The sequence below is a fragment of the Strongylocentrotus purpuratus genome, unplaced genomic scaffold (assembly GCF_000002235.5).
Source record: "Strongylocentrotus purpuratus isolate Spur 01 unplaced genomic scaffold, Spur_5.0 spur5_scaffold_11, whole genome shotgun sequence".
Taxonomy (NCBI): Eukaryota; Metazoa; Echinodermata; class Echinoidea; order Camarodonta; family Strongylocentrotidae; genus Strongylocentrotus; species Strongylocentrotus purpuratus.
In genome coordinates this window covers 2,147,125-2,168,065 of record NW_022145596.1, presented here as the reverse complement: position 1 = coordinate 2,168,065, position 20,941 = coordinate 2,147,125, and the positions used below count along the sequence as shown (strand labels likewise).

Sequence of the window (20,941 nt, the reverse complement as noted above, 5' to 3'; positions counted from 1 at the left end):
ATTTCTCCTTAGAACTTCTTGGAACGAGCCATTGAATGCATACAACATGCTATCTTGTGAGCCATCATAAATCAAGTAATCCTCTGGCAAGTTGTAGGGTCATCAAGGGAAATCTTTCAAGTTTGCATGTACCGGTGAATGAGATTGCAATCCATTGGCAAACAGACCTATTACTTTTGATGACACCCAGACCACGGCAGGGTCATACATGGCTCCCTTATTAGTTTAAATGTAACATAATTTTGAGTGTTGTACAAGAATATACTACATTATCATTATTAACAAATTCAGTCAAGAGACCTTTCGTATCAACTTTTTTGTCCATTATTTATCCAATTATATTGAATAAATCCATAAATTAAAACATTTTATACCGACTCCTTATTGGAAATCATATCCAAATTCGCAGAAAACACACAATGATTTTCTTTTTAGAATGTTAGAATATACTTCAACAAGCAACTTCATTAATCATTATTGTTGAAAACCGTATGTACATGTAAAACATTTAGAACATCTTCAAAATCGCGGCACAGAGAACAAATATGAGAAGACCAACATTAGAGGTCAACAGCACGGCTGAACCATAGCCTTTCACTTCTCCTTCTTCTTCGTGACACGACGTGACCCCGGACGTAACATTGACATTGACTTTGACATCAGAATCACGATAGGGGATGTTATCTGGTCCGTATTTAGCGACCACTGATGAGCAGCGATTGATCATGAACATTCCATCTTGAACTAGAAAAAACAAACATATAAAAAATACACGAATATTTATAAAAGGAACAATAAGGAACAATAGGAATTAATGGTCATTAAAAGTCTTTACATAATTTTGAAGGGAATGAGGTTCAGTTGAAGAAAAAAAAAGAACCCGTCAATGTAAACTTCAGAATGACATCTCGCACAGATAAACAAAACAAAACTGATAGAATTCATCCAATTGTAAATGATAACTGTTTCAATGTGTGTTACCAGTATTAAGTTATTTGCGTTTTGAGTGGTTACTGGTGAAATAGTGTTTTGATTATGCCCCAATGTGTAACACATGAGGACATCTATTTATAAATCATTGATGAAATGTAATCATACTTTCAAAATATCTAAATAGAAAATTCAGCTTGGTCTGGAAGGACTTGTATATATTTGATTGGACTGTTCAATCTCATTAGTCATAGTCATATCAGTATCATATTTATTTTGTTTGTACTAACAACTTGAACACTCGTGATTATACAATTTAAGTTTTGGCAATTCATCTTTAAGAGTAACAGTCTCCGTCCTCAACAGCTGATGAAATTTATATTTTGTTTTATTTTGTATACGACGCCCTTATCAACAGGACGTCTATAGTTTAAGAAAATTTGCACTGGTGTCTAAATCGACTCACTTTGTCCAGCAATAAAGTAAGTTGCATTGACCTGTAGGTCAGTGAACCCACATGTGTGCCCTTCCGTCCTGATCGCCAACGTAGTCGGAAGCTTTCGAAAACTCCGATAAACCTTGCCCACTGATACACGGTAGTCGATCACGCTGTCAAGTGAGTTCTGTTCAGCTGGTGAGTTCGTCTCTAACAAGGTGCCAGAAATAACTGCATGGAAGAATGAGAGTCATCCAACAAAGATTGGAAATATTCAAAAATATTACTCTTAGTTGCGTAATATTAGGAGCGCATGTGGGGAGGGGAAGAGAAAAGTGACAATATTTCTCACCATTACGCCTACATTCCTCTTCTCAGCATGACTGTTTTTTTTTTTTTTTTTTTGGGGGGGGGGGTAATATTGTGCTTTCTAGTTACTTGGAATATTGAAATCTTTGTTTTAGATATGAAACTTAAAACATACGAAATTGGACACTTATTCACTTTAAAAAAAAAATTCACTTTCAGAAAGAGAAAAACGTCACTCCCAAGAAAGTGAAAATAGAGTGAACATTCACTCTTTTTTTTTTAAAGAGAGTAAGTGGCATCTATCTGTAGGGAGATATGACCAGGCGCGGATCCAGGATTTCTTAGGGGAGGGGGCCCAACTTTTTCTTTTTTTTTGCTCCCAAAAATTTGAAAATCGCGCCGGCCGAAAAGTCGCTCAGTGGGGGTGGGGGTGGGGGTGGGGATGTGTAATGATCACTTTTTTTTTGGGGGGGGGGGGGAGTCCTCGAAAATTTAAAAATTTGCACCCCCTCCCTTGAGCGCCAGGGGGGGGGCAACCCCCCAAAAAGGTACAAATCACGTGTTTTTACATTATTTTTTTTTCTCAAGGGGAGGGGGGGGTGCCGGGCCCCCCGCCCCCCCCCCTGTATACGCCACTGGATATGACATCCATTATAATGGTAAAGGGACATTTATCCAAAGTAAAAGGGGCACTTATCAGACGCAAAAGGGGCATTTTTAGGGAAGAGGAAATGGCACTTTCTGATGTAAAAACGGGCACCTTTAGGTACTTTCAAAAGAGGGGAGGAGCATTGTGCCCCCTCCCCGGACTGGCGGCACCGCCTCTGATTTGTAATATTAAAAAATCATGAAAAAAAATACAATGTTTCATGCAATGTTGCAATTTATAATTGAAATCGATTAAATTTATTAAAATTTAGGTATATACTTACCATAGTCAGCGAGGCATATCTTGGACTCATCAGCCAGTTGAATGCACTTACATGCGGTGCTTCCCTTGAATGATATGGCCACCAGTGTGAGAACAACTACTAGAGATAAAGATGACATTGCTGCTGGAAAAATAAAAGTAAAACATCAATTAGGTTATGAAATTATAAGAGACAGTTAACTCTAACGTAAATGGTGACGAGTTTGCTAAATATATAGTGACAATCCGCAAACCTTTAAATGGACTTGATTAAACATATAGTTGGAACAATATCAACCAGGCTCGCCTATGATGAAAATTATATTTAAAACAAATATGTAATAATTCATTACGTATTCATCCAATACCTAGTAATTCAAAGAATTAAAGAAATGTTAGTGGTGGATTAAAAGTATTCATGCGATGAAACCTCATTGTAGATTTTGATCTCATAGACTATGATTAAAACACAGTGATGCTCCGCTCGCTTTGATGTAGATGAATTTTATTATGATAATCATCGGAACATAAATTATCGAAACACAGAGATGCCGAAACATTGGGTTGTCTGACCCTATATGGACATTTTTAAGACAAGGGACGTTATATAGGAACACCGTGTCGTTTTATCCCAGAGCTTTTAAAAACACAGGGGTGGCGGAATTATAGGGTGTCGATGTGCATAGAAGCGTCGGAAAGCAATAGAGGGACGAAACATTTTGGGGTGGTGGAACCTATAGGGATTCAAAACACGGGGGGGGGGGGGTCGAAATGTTAAGGAGTCGGAACACGGGGGCATAGCAAGGTAGGGATATTTTGTCACAATAAAGGGGCGACAGAACATTATATTGGTGTCGGAACATTAAGTGTCGAAGTAATGGTAACAACAGAGCGATGAAACATAGCGGTGCCGAGACATAAGGTGCGTCAAATCACAGGGATGCGGTAAAACTGGAATGAAGGAACACTGATCCGTTGGAACTAGGGATTTTCGGAACATAATTATATATTGGTGTCAAAACATATAGGGGCGTTGGATTAAATCGGACGTTGGAACACAGGGATGACGGAATTATAGGGATGTGGGAATAAGGAAGCTTCGAAATAAAGATGTGTCGGAACCTGTCGGAAGCAAGCGGTACGTACGCACCACTATTTGTTTTATTTTTTATAATTTTTTTGGGGGAGGGGGCGGTCTTTGTCATCTTCCGATTATAGGATATCCTTTTATTTTCTACGTCACAGTTCAACTAACTAAAAAAATAGGCTTAATAAGACATAGCCAATCACGTGGCCTAAAATGCATAATTTTCGTATATTTAAAGATAAAGGAATACACAAGAAAGCTTGGAGACTATAAACAGGAAACTCAACAGATAAACACGGTAATACTTTTCCTAATTACTTCATTGCACAGTAATTGCTCCAAAAAGATATTGGATGGGTTTTAGAATAGTAACTGGAAAAAGGATGGGATAATGTATATACTCACTGACTGGTGCGGGAATGATTATATTGAGACCTCCTTAGGATTGATACGTTAATTGATCTGGAGACTTGCGCTTTCCTAATTGTCTGCTCGTGTTTCTACGGAAAGGCAGAACACTCTAGAACGTAGGGAGCTCAAGTACAAAGGTGACAAACAGTCTTAGCTGTGTGTAATATATTGATACTGCATTATCATAAAAGGACAACATTGACAGGTTAAAGTCTATCAAATGATGATTATGTCTCTTTTATTACGGAAAAAGTTAATCAGCACTGATCTACACACTACAAGAGAAAGCCCCCCCCCCCCCCCCACTCATGGTGGTAATATACCCAAATACCTTGGCGCCATGTACAATCGGCGATACTGTCCATCGAAAATGGACTGCCGTATAAACATCTTTCTTAAATTATGTCTATATAATAAACTAAGCTTATAATAAACGACAAACGGGGAAGTATATACAGATTAACTTATAAGCAGTGACGAAACCATGCACTGCCAAAGAAACGTGCTTTCTGCAAAATCTAGCTGAAATTAATATAAGCGTGTGCCCTATGCTAAATTTGAGAACGTTATTATCATCAGTATTATCATCATCATTATCTCATCAGAGTCACCATCGTATAGGTCCTATTTTGAACAAATTAGCTTCATCATGTCTGTGGGCCTGTCATTTCACAATATGTCTATTCCATTACGGTAATTCCAAGTCCAGTAATTATTATTAAAACACTTGTATTTTGTCATTTTGTGTCAACTAAGTGTTTTAGACCTATATACCGCCATTGCATTGCGGCTTGCAGAATCGTGTTTTGACTAGCCCCCCCCCCCCCCCCTCCATAGTCGGTGTACGTGTTATTGCATCGAGATGTTTGATCAGCACATCGCCCTATAATACTCGACCCAATATTTTTCGCCTTCGAGTATTACAGTCTTGATAACGAAACATCTCCATCTCTCTCTCTCTCTCTCTCTCTCTCTCTCTCTCCCTTTCTCTGTCTTTCTCTGTCTCCCTCTCTGTCTATTTCTCTCTTCAGTATCTCTCTCCCTTTTCTCTCTCTCTCTCTCTCTCTCTCCCTCTCGTTTTTCGTTTTTATTTCTCTCTCTTTCTTTTCTCTCTCCCTCTCTCTCTCTGTCCCATAGTGTCTTTCTCTCTCTGCACGTATTTTTCTCTCTTTGTCTCTCTCCCTTTTCACTCTCTCTCTCTCCCTCTCTCTCGTTTTATTTCTCTCTATTTCTTCTCCGCTCTCTCTCTCTTACCCTCTCTCTCTCTCTCTCTCTCTCTCATTCCTTTCTGGAAATATACTATAACTCAAATGAGTACTTGAGGGCTACAGAATGTGAGCAATTCGCAGGATAAATCATGTATTAGAGATCGGGTTCTTTGCGCGCCTATAAAATGACTGGGATTTTAAGGGTTTTTTTTATTCCAAGATTGGCAGGATGCTTAGATTATGTTTGACAGGTTAGGCACTCGACAGAAAATGGTGGATGAATCAAGTCCACGAATGTTACTGTAGTAGCCAGTCTCATTTTGCATTCCGATTGACTTGGTTTTCATATAATATTACTTGTCCCCGAAAGTCTGTTGCTTTCTATTTGAATGTCTGTTTATTTATGAAGCAGCTCCATCAGTTTGGCATTGATCACCGACCCATTCTAGAATGCAAAAAAGGGTTTCTCCATGATAGATCTGTGGATGTTAGGGCTTATTCGAACTATTCAATATTCATTCATTCATTTGTTACCAAAAATTCAAGTTACATTGTTTTTCAGCATGGCTGTAACATTATTTTGGTAAATTTTTATGCCATGTTTCGATGTTAATGTAAAGCAAACCTGATAAATTAAGACATTTTGTGAGGTACAGGTATTTTCAAAACAACTGGCATATATTCTCTCAGCAAGCAACAATGACAAAAAACCTGTATATATATCTTTTATGGGTGATATACAGTGTTATTATGAAATATATCTGATCCATACCAAACAGCCACTAATGCTATGTACTGCATGTAAATGGGTCGAAAATTAATGAGCTGAATTGTATGCGAGAAGAGTTGAAGCAGTATGTATAGGAAATTTGTTTCTGTACTGTATTATTGTGTGGAAGGTCAACGTCAGGAAACGGTCCGGCGCCTATTTACACCTTGTTCGACGATTAATTAAAGATTTCTATCGTTTTAGTTAACTATTTATACTCATTAACCGACATTTATCTCATAAATAACTACATAATTTGATGTATGCGTATGAATCCATCAAGGGAGATTGATAACGCTTCGCGAGAAGAAGCAGTGGAAACAGAAGTGGAAGGAAGGTCAGTGTGCCATGTACTATCTACGCGCTATATTATACGCGACATTGTTGTCAATAATGAGACATGCAAAAATTACTCTTCTTCTAACTCTTACTTTAGTCTTAGTCAACGCTTTGAAGTCCTTATTAAAATAAAAGTAGCATTATCGCTAGTATGGCTAATAAAATTTCAAAAATACAAAATGAAAGGACAATAACTAATAATTAAAATGATGTCGGATTAGACCTTTCGACTTTCGTTGCTTGCAATAAACATGTCATTGTCAGCTACTAGGCTAGGGGGTCTATACATGTAGTACATCACTATATCTTCTTCTTCTTCTTGATTTTCTCCAGGTCTGGAGAACTGCGGAGTTGTATCCTTCGCAGATTGAGTCAATAGAGAATAGGCAGACATGTACAGATCTACATGCATGATTGAGACAAATTTAGTTTGGGGAAAATGTCATGACTCGTGATAGACCGAAAGCTTCAGTCTCTATAATCGTCGGTTGTTCCACTGAGACTACGTCTGGCTCCACTAGACCTCCGGTTATAGAGACAGAACGATCGCCTATGCCAGCCTATGTTGAACTTATTCCGCTAGATTTTAGCCGCTAGGCCCCTCCCACAAACTTGCCACGGCCGTATTGTTATGCCCCCAAAATCCCCCAAAATGTCATTTTACCTCGTTCATTTACAATTTTAAATTAGGCCTAGGCTATAATACATCGGTTCCACTTACTAACTTCATTGATATAATCCGTTTAATGGTCCCTTTTAAGGAAATTATCGGTCAAAATCGACATCCATGTTGAAAATCTTGCAAGCCGTGTTAAACTCTCGCTGCCGTCAATCTCATCCTTTCTAGTCTACGCCGAAGGCAAAATGATTATGAAGGAAAAACTGTGATAACGCCATTACGAACGTGTAGATGGCGCACAGTTTTTCCTTCATAATCATTTTGCCTTCGGCGTAGACTAGAAGGGATGAGATTGACGGCAGCGAGAGTTAAACACGGCTTGCAAGATTTTCAACATGGATGTCGATTTTGACCGATAATTTCCTTAAAAGGGACCATTAAACGGATTATATCAATGAAGTTAGTAAGTGGAACCGATGTATTATAGCCTAGGCCTAATTTAAAATTGTAAATGAACGAGGTAAAATGACATTTTGGGGGATTTTGGGGGCATAACAATACGGCCGTGGCAAGTTTGTGGGAGGGGCCTAGCGGCTAAAATCTAGCGGAATAAGTTCAACACAGGCTGGCATAGGCAGTCGTTCAGTCTCTATAACCGGAGGTCTAGTGGAGCCAGACGTAGTCTCAGTGGAACAACCGACGATTATAGAGACTGAAGCTTTCGGTCTAGACTCGTGACTGATGCATCATGATGTGAATCATGTGATGATGATTGTCATTGTGAGATTTTGTTCAAATGGGGCATCCCAAATCCACAGAGGCATAGATTCTTAGCATGTTATGAATTTGTTAAGAATATTTTTAATATATTTTATTCATGATTTAATAATCATTAATCCAATAATCATATTCTGTAAAAGTTTGTGAATAATTTTAATACCAAATGAGAAGCATATCATGGAATGAAAATAGAATAGACTCCTTCTAGGCACAACTTATAATTTGCCACGAAAGTAAGATTTTGTTGATAAGGCTATCAACATCTTAGTTGTTGTAATAATCTCATCAGAGCACAATGCATGCAAAACGGTTGCTAAAATGTAGTGTAATGAAAACAATGGGTCAGTCAAGACTTCACAGACATGCATGAGTTTCATTTAGTGTATGGCCATTTAGTTTGACAGGAATAAAGCCAGATTGCACAGTCACACCTACAGGTCTACATACTAGCCATTGCATGCTTGATAAAATTAACCCTGGAACTATAATTGCTGGTCAGGGATTTAATATGTCTAGTTTCCAGTGGGATTTCACAATGATGATTGCACATTATTGTAAGTACAAGTTAGTTTTTGTAATTGTTTTTTTAAATTGATTTTACATTACCTGGGCAATAAATGGAACATGAATTAAAATATTTCTTTTATTTTTGTCATAGCATTACAGACGGAGGCAGTGCATCTTCCGATGAAATGTGAGTAGTGTGTTATAAGTATTACTGTATTTTTTAAAAGTCTGAAATTGAATTAAATTTGATTAGCCAACTCCTACTTCTTCAAAAATGCAAAATTTACAAAATTTGAAATGAACTATAAACATGCATTTCTTCCAGTGAATATTTATATTATTTTTTATATTGGAGAGAATAGAAATGAATGTGCTCAAGTATTTCTTTTCTTTTTATAGCTAGATTTCATTATTTACATATGAAAGAGATAGTATTGTGGGAATCACTGCTACAGTGATGATGATGAATTCTCTTTTGTTTTGTATATGCAGCTGCTTTCCAGTTACAAGTAACTGATCAAGGCACTTTCAGGTTATTTAAACTTTTCATTTGAGTCAAATGAACAAGAATAAAAGTCATGTGTTATTTAATTTGCAGGAAGAGATCACAGGCTCGTGGTCTTATAGAGCGGTATTTCTACCAGCTCACCAATGGCTGTGGAAATGCAGGCTGTTGCAATGAGTTCTGTGCCTCTAGTGGTCGACAAACCCATCTCAGCAGCAATGAGGCAGCAGCTATGGCTCTGGATCTGTTCAAACGTAAAGCTACCCTGTGTGAGTCGGCTCCTAACAAACAGCTCAAAACGGGCGATGTAGAAGACCAATCTGATGGTACAACACCCATGGATGTATCTCCTGCTGCACAGCCATCTACGAGCTTTGCTAGGAATACACCTTCAACTAGTTCATCTGACGGTGACAAACAAACCCTCTTGCCAAAGCCCCTAGACACACAGAGAAGCTCTTCAGAATCAGATAGTAAGTGATTATCATTATAGACTAGTTCAGAATTAGCAAATTATACAAACGACCCCAAATATTCACAGATCTTTTGAACATGGTGAAGTACCACTTTGTATATTTTTTAGAATACCCTGTTGAATTTGCCTTTTTTGCTTATACATGTATATTTCCCAATTTATGTCATTAACAAATTAAGCTCAGTTTCACTGATCATATTTTGATTTTTTTTTGCTCTCTTTTTGTAGGTATAAAAGACATCTATTTCTTGACGGAAGCAAAGATATTGGAGATCCTCAAGCAATGCATGGAGTCAAAGAACTTTTCTCCTCTTGTCCGTGTGATTGGTCGAGTCTTTTCATGTTGGCAATCATTAAACAAAAGCTTTTTAAGGACTGTCAAACAAGGTCTTTCAGATAAGGAGAGAAAGCAGAGAGATGATAAGGAGACTGATGAGATGGATGAAGGTCTGCAGAGCATAAGCACACGTCTGGCAGACCATGATCTAGGAGAATGCTCATCAAAGGCCACGGATACTCTGGAGGTAGACATGGAGTCTGTGCAGCGGGTGTATGAAGCAATCACAAAGCTAGATGAAGAGAGGGTTAATAATGCTATGCTCAATGCAGTCACTAGTCTGGCTCAAATGGCTGATGTGGAGGTAATAGTCAACCCTCTCTTTCAAGATGGTAGCAACCAACTGAACTTTATCATCATCACCATGGAGAATCCCATGATGTCCAGCCCTGAGTACTTAGAAGTTGCCTTTCCCACCTTCTGCCGGGCCTTGAGCCATCTCCCTCTCGCAGCCTCCTGCAATCTTGCAAAGGTGTGGTCCAAGTTCTCACCGGTTAGTCTCACGCGCAAGGTGCAGGCATTGCAGCAGCTAATCACATTCAAAGTGCTAAGTGGACACTTCAACTCCGGACCACGGAGAATCACTGTTAATGAGGATGATGCAATAACTTCAGCAACAGACTGCATGAAGATCCTTTATTATGCATGCATACTAGGGGGAGTGGTGGAGCACCAGAGCAGGCTGTCCAAAGAGGAGGAAGAGCTCAATCTCCAGGACTTTCTTGGAGCTCTCGGACATGAAAACAAAGAAAGGAAACCGCCCAAAGAAGACTCCTTTGCCAAGAAGCTTGGTTTGACCGTTCTTGATTGTCGTAAGCCCCTGATCCCTTTCAGTGAGTTCTATAATGAGCCTTTGAATGATCAATTGGAAGTTGACCATGACTTCACCTGCTACAAGAAGGAGAGCGATGGACGATTTGCATTTCTGAATTACCCGTTTATTCTAACACCAGCCACTAAGAGCACAGGCTTATATTATGACAGTCGTGTGAGAATGTTTCATGAGAGGAGACTGACTCTGCTGAATAGCTTGGTCCAAGGGGAAGAAATCAATCCCTATCTAAAGCTTAAAGTCCGTCGAGACCACGTAGTAGATGATTCACTAGTTCGGGTAAGTTGATTTTTCTTTTTTTCTTCTTTTTGATAATCATCTTCAAATTCTTTCTTTGAATTTATTCCCTTGTGATGTTCAGTCCATTACACAGGATTATTTGTCATAGTTCATAAAATTCCTTGTAATGTTAAACATGTTACAGTTGAAATATTGAAAGAAAATTTGTAACATACAATGTACCACCTTAAAATCAAGTAATAATTGATAACTAATTAAAAAAAAAAACATGAATTATATTTATATGTTCATTGATATAGCGCAGCTACTATATGAATATACACTACTGCGCTTAATACAAATATTATATTATTACCCCTGCTGTACCTGAGCCACCCTGATAAGGCGCTAAAGCATTTCAAGGAGTTTCTTTTCACTGGGTACCCATTTACTTCACCTGGTGGAGAGTGGCAAAAGTAAATCAATGTCTTTCCAAAGGACATTAGTGCCGCGGTGGGACTCGAACCACGAACCATGATATCCACAGTCCAGTGACGTATCCACTACACCACAACACTGCTGCAGAGGCTTGATAATTTAGAACTTTTGTTCAATCGCATTTGGTTTATTTTTATCCAAATGTCCTTACATTTTATAAATCAATTTTGTATGGTTTAGTTCAGTGACAAAAAATGACTAAATATATGAAGTCCTGAAGATCCTGATCAATGATAATGATAATTGTCTACTATTATAGTTGGAGATGATTGCTGTTGACAATCCTATGGATCTGAAGAAGCAGCTGTATGTGGAGTTTGAAGGAGAACAAGGTGTAGATGAGGGTGGGGTCTCAAAAGAATTCTTCCAGCTTGTCATCCAAGAGATCTTTAATCCTGACATTGGTAATTACAACCTTATAGAATATTAGAAGATATTTATCTTCACTTCTTAAGTCACATCAGCAGTGGCAATTCTTGGGAGTGATGAGCATGAAAAGTATTTAAAAGAATTGCTTTAGACTTTAGACTGATCTCTAATAAGATGATACAGATGTGAAGAAAAAATTAGTTCAAGTTTCCTTAAAAAATTGTTGGTTACAATCTCCATTTAATGTGTTATATATATTTTTCAATTTATTGAATGTTTAATATTGCTTACTCAATACCACAGAATCTTCCTGTTCACTCATACTCTTTATTTATCTCATCCATTCTGTAGTCACTGTACATCACATACTATTGCAATGTACCTCTCCCATCCTTTCAACCACACACAATCATTTTGGAGCATTCCCTTACACAAATGAATACAGATAAAGAAAACATTGTTATATTCTACCAGCAAACCATCTGATGTAAATAGGAATTAAATACAATGTTGAGACTTGATATTTGCCTTATTATTAGTAAATGTCAAATCTGATATTGGCACGGTGTACTTGTTTATATTGATGTTTAATCAACGATGTAATCTATTCATCATGAATCGGTCAAATCAATCCTGTCTCTCCATCTCCACCCTTAGGCATGTTCACCCATAATTCAGACTTGCAGACTTACTGGTTCAATCCCACATCGTTTGAGACAAACCGTCAGTATACCCTTATCGGCATTCTACTTGGCCTGGCCATCTATAACAATGTCATCCTGGACGTCACCTTCCCAATGGTTGTCTATCGTAAGCTGATGGGACGACGAGGAGTCTTTGCTGATCTCCATGATGCTCAACCTGTAAGGAATTTTTCATTTTTCCATTTGGAATGAGTTTTGTCCTCTTGTATCGCAATTCCATCCATACTCTGTCCACATTTTGTAGACATGTTGATGTCTGATTTTATGCCGAGTAAATTCACTACTAACAAAACAACTTAATCAATGTATGTTTAGTTAAGTAACCAGGGGACTTACATCTTCTGTCATATCCAAGGGACTTGCTGATTGATACTGACAAGAAGATACTTGCCTACAGACTTTCTGAGACTCTGTATCCACTAAAGATACCACACCATACCTTACAGCAGCCTCTGTGCTGATTTTGCAACTTTTTGTCAGAGAGGAGCTTGTTTCAATGAGTTATGTTTGATTCACTAATAACAATTATTAAACTATTTTCCTCAGAATATGAACAAGGCATCTCAAGGCTGTAGGTTAAAAGCAATTTCCTCTGTTGTATCTTGATCAGGTTCTGTACAACAGCTTGAAGGCACTCCTTGAGCATGAAGATACTGTAGAGGAGACATTCATGATGAACTTCATGATCAGTTACATTGATGTCTTTGGTAATACCATCACGCACGACTTGAAGGAGAATGGAGCTCAGATCCCTGTCACTGTTGAAAATAGAAAGGTAATTATAAGTGTTCTTAGTAACCCCGAAAAAGGGCTTATAGTTTAATTTTGCAGCCTAAAAAGTATTTTTGCTGTTAAGAATGCCACCAGAATTTATGTAAGGATACAGTCGATGAGGAGCAGTGCAATTAACTCATGATTTCGTTTTGATTTGGCATATGACAATGAATCTTAATGATCTTTGCATTTTTGAAAAATGGAATTATAATCAGATTAACTACATGTATACATTACATATTTTTGGTCAATAACAAAGGAAAAATGGGGTCAAAGAGACAAGAAACTTTGTTGCAAAAATAGCTTGTGATGACGTGATCACGTTATCTCAAGAACCGATTAATGGATTCCTGCCAAATTTGGGTCGTGTATGTATCTTGCAGAGCCAATGAACTGATTAGATTTTGGGGTCACAAGGTCAAAGGTCAAAGGTCACAGGGCTCATTATGTATTCAAAAAACAGCTTGTGATCGCATTATCATGAGAGCCAATAGACAGATTACTATCAAACTCAACACATGTATATGTATCTTGCAGAGCCAATGAACTGATTAGATTTTAGAGTCATCAGGTAAAAGGTCATGGGGCTCATTATGTATGCCTATAAATAGCTTGTGAATGCATTATTAAAACCGACAGATAGATTACAATCAAACTTAAATTTCAAAAATTGCTTCTGTCTTGGTTTGTAAAATCGCTCTATGGCGGAGGCATCGAAGTTCCATCTAGTTTATTCTACAAATTGTTACATGACTTACAAGATCAAGTTAAGAATAGAAAGATAGAGATCTTTTTGTAATTTTGCTATGTCCTGTCTCTTGACAGTGGTACTATTTCTTGGCTTGAAACTTGTGTATTTCCTGGCAAGTCACTGTATAAAATGAATCAATTGACTACAATATCTCTAATATACTTTCTGGTATTTTTTTTCAATTGATCTTCTAGGAGTTTGTTGACCTGTATGCAGACTTCATTCTTAACAGGTCAATAGAGAAACAGTTTCGAGAATTCAGGAGAGGTTTTGACATGGTAACGGATGAATCTCCGCTGAGGAACTGGTTTAGACCAGATGAGGTGGAACTCCTTGTGTGTGGGAGCAAGGTAAGATAAGATCTAGCTGACCCTTGAGAAATTCATCCGGAAATTCTGCTATTGATGTGCACAGATTTTGTTTCAGTTAAATGCACATATCATAGAGTATTTAAAGTTTAGAATTATCAGCTTTCCCTGATATATCACAAAACGGTTTAATATATTTATGTTCCATTTGCATGTAGCATAATTGTACCCTGTGATGAGTTTAGGCCACCAGAGGTTTCTGCCTGTTTCGCTTTCATAAACAGAATAATTTGAGCATACCATCAGCTGTTGTACCTTGCACACATTGTAAATATATGGTGATGAATGTGTTCTTTTCATTGTCTTAAGCCTCGGTCACAAATGCCATTACGAACTGCTACGAATGCCGTTCAAACAATTTTCAGACAATGGAAATTCGGGAAGACAATTGAAAAACAGAGTTTTGTACGAAATCATCGTTCGTACGAACCTTTGTGACCGTAGCATTAATTTTGATAGAATAATCATTTAAATTTTACTTTTTTCCTTCAGAACTTTGACTTCAATGAGCTTGAGAAGGCCACGGAGTATGATGGAGGCTATACAAGTACATCGCCTACTATCAGGTGAGCAACCATTACAAGGATGGATTTGAATATCAGTATACCTAAGTACCCTTATACTGTTTTCACACTGGCAAAATTTTGCCTAACCCCGGCCTATATGTGGGGTTAAAGGGGGGGTCTTAGCCCCACCTTTAGTCTGGGGTTAAGCTTATTCCACTTTCTGTTCAGACACGTATTTACGAAAGTGGGCTAGCCCCACCCATAGTACGGGGTTAGCTGGCCCTGCAAAATCGCAAGTCCAAACCCTGCAATTGTTTTGCTAACTCTGCAATTGTGGTGCCGAGCGAATGAATGAGAACAGAAACAAAAAATAGGCAGGTACTATGCAATAGAGCGAATTAATGAATATTCCAACTATACAGCTGGTACGGGGCTTACGAATTGCAGTGAGAACAGCATGAAATTCTTATTCCGGGATGAGCGCTTAGTACAGGACTAAAAAAGCGTGTGTGAAAAGCCAAAAAGTTAGTCTGGGATTAAGGATAGTACGGGCTAAGCAAAGTACGGGGTTAAGCAAAACAAGTGTGAAAAGAGTATTAGATGATCTTTTATTGATAGGTAACATCCATATATGCCCAATGTTAGTTATGGTCTCGGCCATCCAAAGATCCTTGGTGTTGTGACTACCTTTCAAAGGATATAGAGTAACGGAGCATTTTTTTTCCTACTAAGCATGATTTTGTCAGAGTAAATTAGTGAATGTCCGACTCTTGTTTCCATTTGGTACAGGTACTTCTGGGAGATAGTGCATAGTATGGATGAAGACCAGAAGAGGAAGCTGTTGATGTTCACTACAGGCAGTGATCGGGTTCCAGTAGGAGGTCTGGCAAAGCTAAGACTAATCCTAGCCAAAAATGGACCGGACTCAGACAGGTACAGTATTCTCTAATCCCACCTCCCTCTTTCTTCTACAATGTATCACTATTAATCGATCTCGGTCAAGGCCATATAACAAGAACAACAAAAAATGCAGGGGAAAGGGTAAAGATCCATTTTGATGAGCAGGCCCATGTCTTAATTAGCTCGAACCATTAGGCCTAAAATAAAAACTTGTTGTATTGCCCTTTGGGTGCCAAAACATGGGTCGGTCGGTCGGAAAGTATTTTTTTTTTTAAACTTTTTTTTTGTCGCTCTCTTTGGGCCGATATTTTCAGATTTGAATGTTTTTTTCTTTTTCCCACCCTCTTTTAGCTGATATTTCTCAGTTTTTAATGCTTTAATACATGTGCTTCAGCGTCATCATTCCATTGATATCTTTTTCACCTCATAATTATCCATGGTTTGCACGAGTGAGAATTTTGGAATAATTTGATTTTATGCATTTATATCCCATTTAAACAAACAAAATAGATTTATTTTTATTCATTAATATAAAAAAAATATAAAAAACAGTTAAAAAAACAACCTTTTTTAAAATGCCGACCGTAGATTTTCAGATTTTTGGGTCGGTCGCAAAGGGCAATACAACCAGTTTTTATTTTAGGCTTTAGGTAATACATATTCTTCAAAAGAGAGACAACTTCAAAAGGTATAAATTTGGGGAATGTTCTTACATGTGAAAAAAAGAAAGAAGCACAGTGTTCGGTACTCACTTCTTAATCTCTAATTAACCATGGCTAGCATAATGAAATCACTTTTTCATGAATTCAATGGTTCCTTCCCAAAGCCACTGCTTCCTTTATCAGAAGCAAGTTATGAATTAGACGTCTTTATTAGTTAGTTGTACTGTTGTTTCTGTTATTCATTATTTTATTTGTTTTCTTTCCACCTGGCTTTGTTCTTCATGTGTACATGTAGGTTGCCAACCTCCCACACCTGTTTCAATGTTCTTCTGCTTCCTGAGTACTCCAGCAAAGCCAAACTGGAGGAGAGGTTACTCAAAGCCATCACCCATGCTAAGGGCTTCGGCATGCTCTAAACCACCAGTACTCCATCACCCAAGGCTGCCTGCCATAGCAACAAAGCAAGAGATGATTATTACTTTGAATTCCTCTGAAGTAGAATGCATCATTGATTATACCAGGTGTCAAGCATATTGCATTCTTATTCCTACTTCTGTTGCTTGATTTCTTTTTCTTCCCTGTCTCTGTTTTGATCATATTTTAGTCTTTCGGATCCTCCTTTTCTATCCTTAATTCTCTCTTTTTGTTGACTTATCTCTCTATGTATTTCATTCTGTGTATGTAGTATTTCTGATTTAAACTTTCTTTCTCTTGCCCCGGTTAGTCAAGCATTGTGATAACATATAATAGTAATTAACCAACTGGTAAAGATCTGTTATGCATTGAAATGAACATTTACTATTATGCATGAAAATGTCTTACTGCATCATACTATTGAATTGTTATGTGTGTGTGTGTAAAGGATACCGATACGCAAACGACACCAGAATGCAACGAAATGTAGAGTAAATCACTTGAGATATCAACTTTGCTTCACATTCGATTTATTTAGGTTACTGTCTGAAAGGTTTCACATTGGGCAACCTTGTGGCAGAATGTTTATATACAACCTGGTTAGCTGTGAGAATACTCCTTGGCTTTGGGTTGCTACATAATGGTTGTGTACAATGGTTGTGTATAACACACTTGTACACTAGTGTAGATTTCTGGGATAGATATGAGGAAATAGAAATGTACATGTTAATTCACACATTGATACAAATATTCTCTACAGATAGTCCATTTTCCTAGAGATGGCTGGTATAGACTTGAGTTTCAGTCACAGTTATTTAATGCAGTGTACCTAGTAGTGTTAGAACTATTTACCCAAAACAACATACAAGGAATGAATTTTTTAGATTGGGTTGTTTTAATTTTCAAGTGCGATTTTCACCAAATACTACTACATGTATCTACCTTGTAAGACATTCTCTCCTTGTTTTAATTTTGTTATTGAAATGAATTTGATTATAGAAACAATTTTGAGATCATATGTTAGACTCTCTTTTCCGTTCTGCACTTGAAGTATAAGACATCACCATGGATCATACCAGTTTTTAATTTAGCTGAATTTAGTAAATTGAGGATTTAATTTGAATATTGAGCTATGAACTGAACAAAGACTGGACTTTAGTTATATACACAGGTTTTTTTTTCCATGAGTGCATGTACAAGGTATGAAGAAAGAATGAATTGATTAGTGATTAGTGATTCTCTTGGTATCACTTCCATTGGCCTACAGGATTTCTCACATTATAGTAGGCAATGCAGAATGCATGCACCTTCAGATGAAGAAGAAAACAAAATGGGGAAAAGGAAAAATCATTGCTTGTCGATCGGTGCTCTACAAAAATGGATTTGATGGAATTGCATGCCCAAAAATGAGAATGGTTTATTTGGTTGAATTGCAAAGGACATTTCCTGACAAGGATGTAAATGCTTAATAGTGATCTGAAAAGCATAAGAGAGTGAGATGTGAAATAATTTGGTTTTCCTTGAATCACCTAATTTTAGATTACTATTATAGAATGTATTACATCTTAGCTTTCTAATAGGTAAGAAGTTAAAAATTTGCAACATTTACAATTGCATGGATACTATGCATTATTTTCTCCTTTTACGAGGCTGTTATGCAATAAATGCATGAGTTGATAGCAAAAATCAGTACATACAGGTAACTATTAAATGGCTCTCAGCAATATAATTTGATTAGGACATACAAGTAAGGATTTAGTATATTGTTGAACAAGGTCATCAAAATTGTCTATATCACATGGAATTTTTTCTGTGACACATCAAAACATCTATCAAAGACATGTCCTGAAACCTGCACCTAACCTCAATTTGCCAATACACATTTGAGAAAGGTGTGTGAACCATCAGACTAGTCACAGGTAAATACCTATTGGATGTGTCATGGTCATCTGACAAGGATTAATAAAAGCATCACTATTACACATCCAATACTTTGAGGTTAATCATACTTTGGGACCAGGGAAGCATGCTTTATTTTCAGGTTGTCTCTGTGGAATACCAAATACTGCTAGCATTTAAAGGTAAAGAGTGTATTTAGAGCTTTATCATCACGGTAAATAATTAAATATTCAAACCTGTTTTAGAGACAACCTGTGCAGAAAGACCACTTGTCTGTATACATATAGACCACATTTAAAAACAATCCCCTGAACAGTATTTGAAAATATTGAAGTATGTTTTAATGGAACCTGTCTATAGAGACCATCAGCATGTTGAGACTGCATTCTTGTCTCCCTTTAGCAGTCTTTATAGACAGGTTTCACTGAATGAACACAGTGGAGCCTGACTTTAGCAGGGAGATCCTGATACTCATGAATCTAGCTTCTTTTTCTTCACATTTGCTTTATATTCAAAGGATTTCCATGAAAAATAGGAACCACAATTATTTGTTGATACGCTATGCTCGATGTCAAATGAGAATTGGTATAGATTTTGCTAGTCTATTAGCAACGAGTTACTGTCATAGCGAGATGTGATGTGAGTACAATAAAATGGGGTGAGTTGGAACATCAGAATAAAGTTTGAGGCATTTCCCTTACTAGGAGTGATGCAGATAATATATTTTTCATTTTAAATTCATGATGAATAATGAAATACATGAAAAGGGTATGCATCCATCCTGGGTGAACAGAAGTAGGACAAAAACATTATATTTCTCAAGTTTCGTCTTTCATTCACCCCATTTCATATGTACGTTACTAATTTATTCATTGCATTAGTTATCTATTGAAATGATATTACGCTTACCAAACACCTACTATATGCAATTGTACAATTAGAATTAAGGAATGTTGAAAAGTACGATCTCTATATGCACATACTTTGAAGATTTGTTTTCATTTAAAATATCACCGGGCAGAGAGTTGCTCAGCATGTAAATGAAAAAGCTAAACAAAGGAATTATTTTATATGTACCTTAACATTAGGAGTAAGCAGGACAATAATTGCGTGTGAATAATGAGATGCAGCTTGTAGAACACAAGTACAAGCTTTGCCGTTCGAGGCCGTTTCTCACACTTGGAATGGGTTTGAAGAAGTTATACTTGCCCTTTCTGTAAATGAAATTTAATGATGTAAAATGCTGAAAAAGATTAAATAAGTGTCCTGGGTTGGGTTTAGTGCGACATTGTTTCATTTTTTTTGTACAGGTACAAGAATATGATTGTTACAGTGACTGATATGCAAGTCAAATAAAATTGATGTTCTGTAAAATGAATTACACATGGAACAAAGAACTTTCAACCAACCCAACCCTAGTATCGTAGTAGAATTATGTATAGGATCCGATTTCTGGTAACGAGAAGCTGAAATTTGTCACAAAACTGTTATGAGCTGGTGATGGGTTGTCTTCGCAGAGAAGTAGGATTCAAAACCAAGCAAGAATATTCTAATGCTTGCCTGTACGACGTCCTTTCTGATGTGAAGAAAACGCTAACATTATGCATCGTAGGAATGCTTTATAGGAATTAGATTGTAGATTTGCTGCACATGACTTAATTTCATATCTTAATATTATTTGTGAAGTATGTACCAATATGTGGTATAGAACTTCTCCTGTATGTGCAGTGTGTAATACTACTGTTGTCATACCAAGACTTTGTTTAAATTCAATTCTTTGTGTACATGTATATCTGTAGAGTAGGTCAAGAAAGTTCATCTCTCATTTCATATTAACGTATAATAAATTAAATTGTTTGATTTTGCTTAAAGCAACAAAATGTTCTTGTCCATATCAGTGTCTTTATTCTGTTTTTATCAGTTGGTTTTAAAGGGGATGTCCACAGTGATATCAAGTAAGTTTTAACACATATAGAAGCAGATTAATTAAAGTAATACCGGTAGATCAGGAAAAGTTTGATCAAAATCCAATAGAAAATATGGAAGACAAACTGGCGACTGTGTGACATCATATTTTCTCTGATAAAATGATAAAATACAATATTTAATCATATACATGTCCCCTAGATATTAGAACACATATGTTTCTGAACATCTCCTGTAAGGAAAAAATCTATTCTTTTAGTAACTACCAAGAAAATGGAAATTTATGAAATTTTCTGTACAGACCAAATGGGGGAGGGCCTCAAAATGTACATAATAGTTGCCAATTTGCATTTGATGGATTCCAACTTCCTTTTTTAAAATCAGATTTTTCTTCAAATTTCACTAATTTAATTCATTTTTTTCCTGCTTTTATTCAAACTTAATAAATATCAGAGTAGACTTTCCCATCAATCTAGGAGTTGCAATTGTCATGTCCT

The 20,941-nt window shown here is 37.0% G+C and overlaps 2 protein-coding genes across 3 annotated transcripts; one reads left to right on the top strand and one right to left on the bottom strand.

Annotated features, from left to right (window-relative positions):
- Positions 1-331: 331 nt before the first annotated feature.
- Positions 332-4,148, bottom strand: LOC105447528. Of its 2 annotated transcripts, none has more exons than XM_011685707.2 (4): positions 4,078-4,148; positions 2,608-2,730; positions 1,397-1,597; positions 332-744 (listed from the first exon to the last, which is right to left on the bottom strand). In XM_011685707.2, exons 2-4 carry the CDS (start codon positions 2,723-2,725, stop codon positions 509-511), a joined length of 555 nt encoding a protein of 184 aa, XP_011684009.2. In that variant the 5' UTR covers positions 2,726-2,730; positions 4,078-4,148; the 3' UTR covers positions 332-508. The 2 variants fall into 2 exon arrangements, with proteins under 2 accessions (XP_011684009.2, XP_011684017.2); XM_011685715.2 differs by having other exon boundaries at positions 2,608-2,727.
- A 2,018-nt stretch (positions 4,149-6,166) lies between these two features.
- Positions 6,167-18,020, top strand: LOC581259 (ubiquitin-protein ligase E3A). The gene is made up of 11 exons (XM_030980339.1): positions 6,167-6,397; positions 8,457-8,492; positions 8,904-9,283; positions 9,514-10,733; positions 11,431-11,575; positions 12,198-12,403; positions 12,855-13,019; positions 13,964-14,119; positions 14,630-14,703; positions 15,433-15,576; positions 16,501-18,020. The coding sequence occupies exons 1-11, from the start codon at positions 6,324-6,326 to the stop codon at positions 16,619-16,621; spliced, it is 2,721 nt and encodes a 906-aa protein (XP_030836199.1). The 5' UTR covers positions 6,167-6,323; the 3' UTR covers positions 16,622-18,020.
- Positions 18,021-20,941: the final 2,921 nt, after the last annotated feature.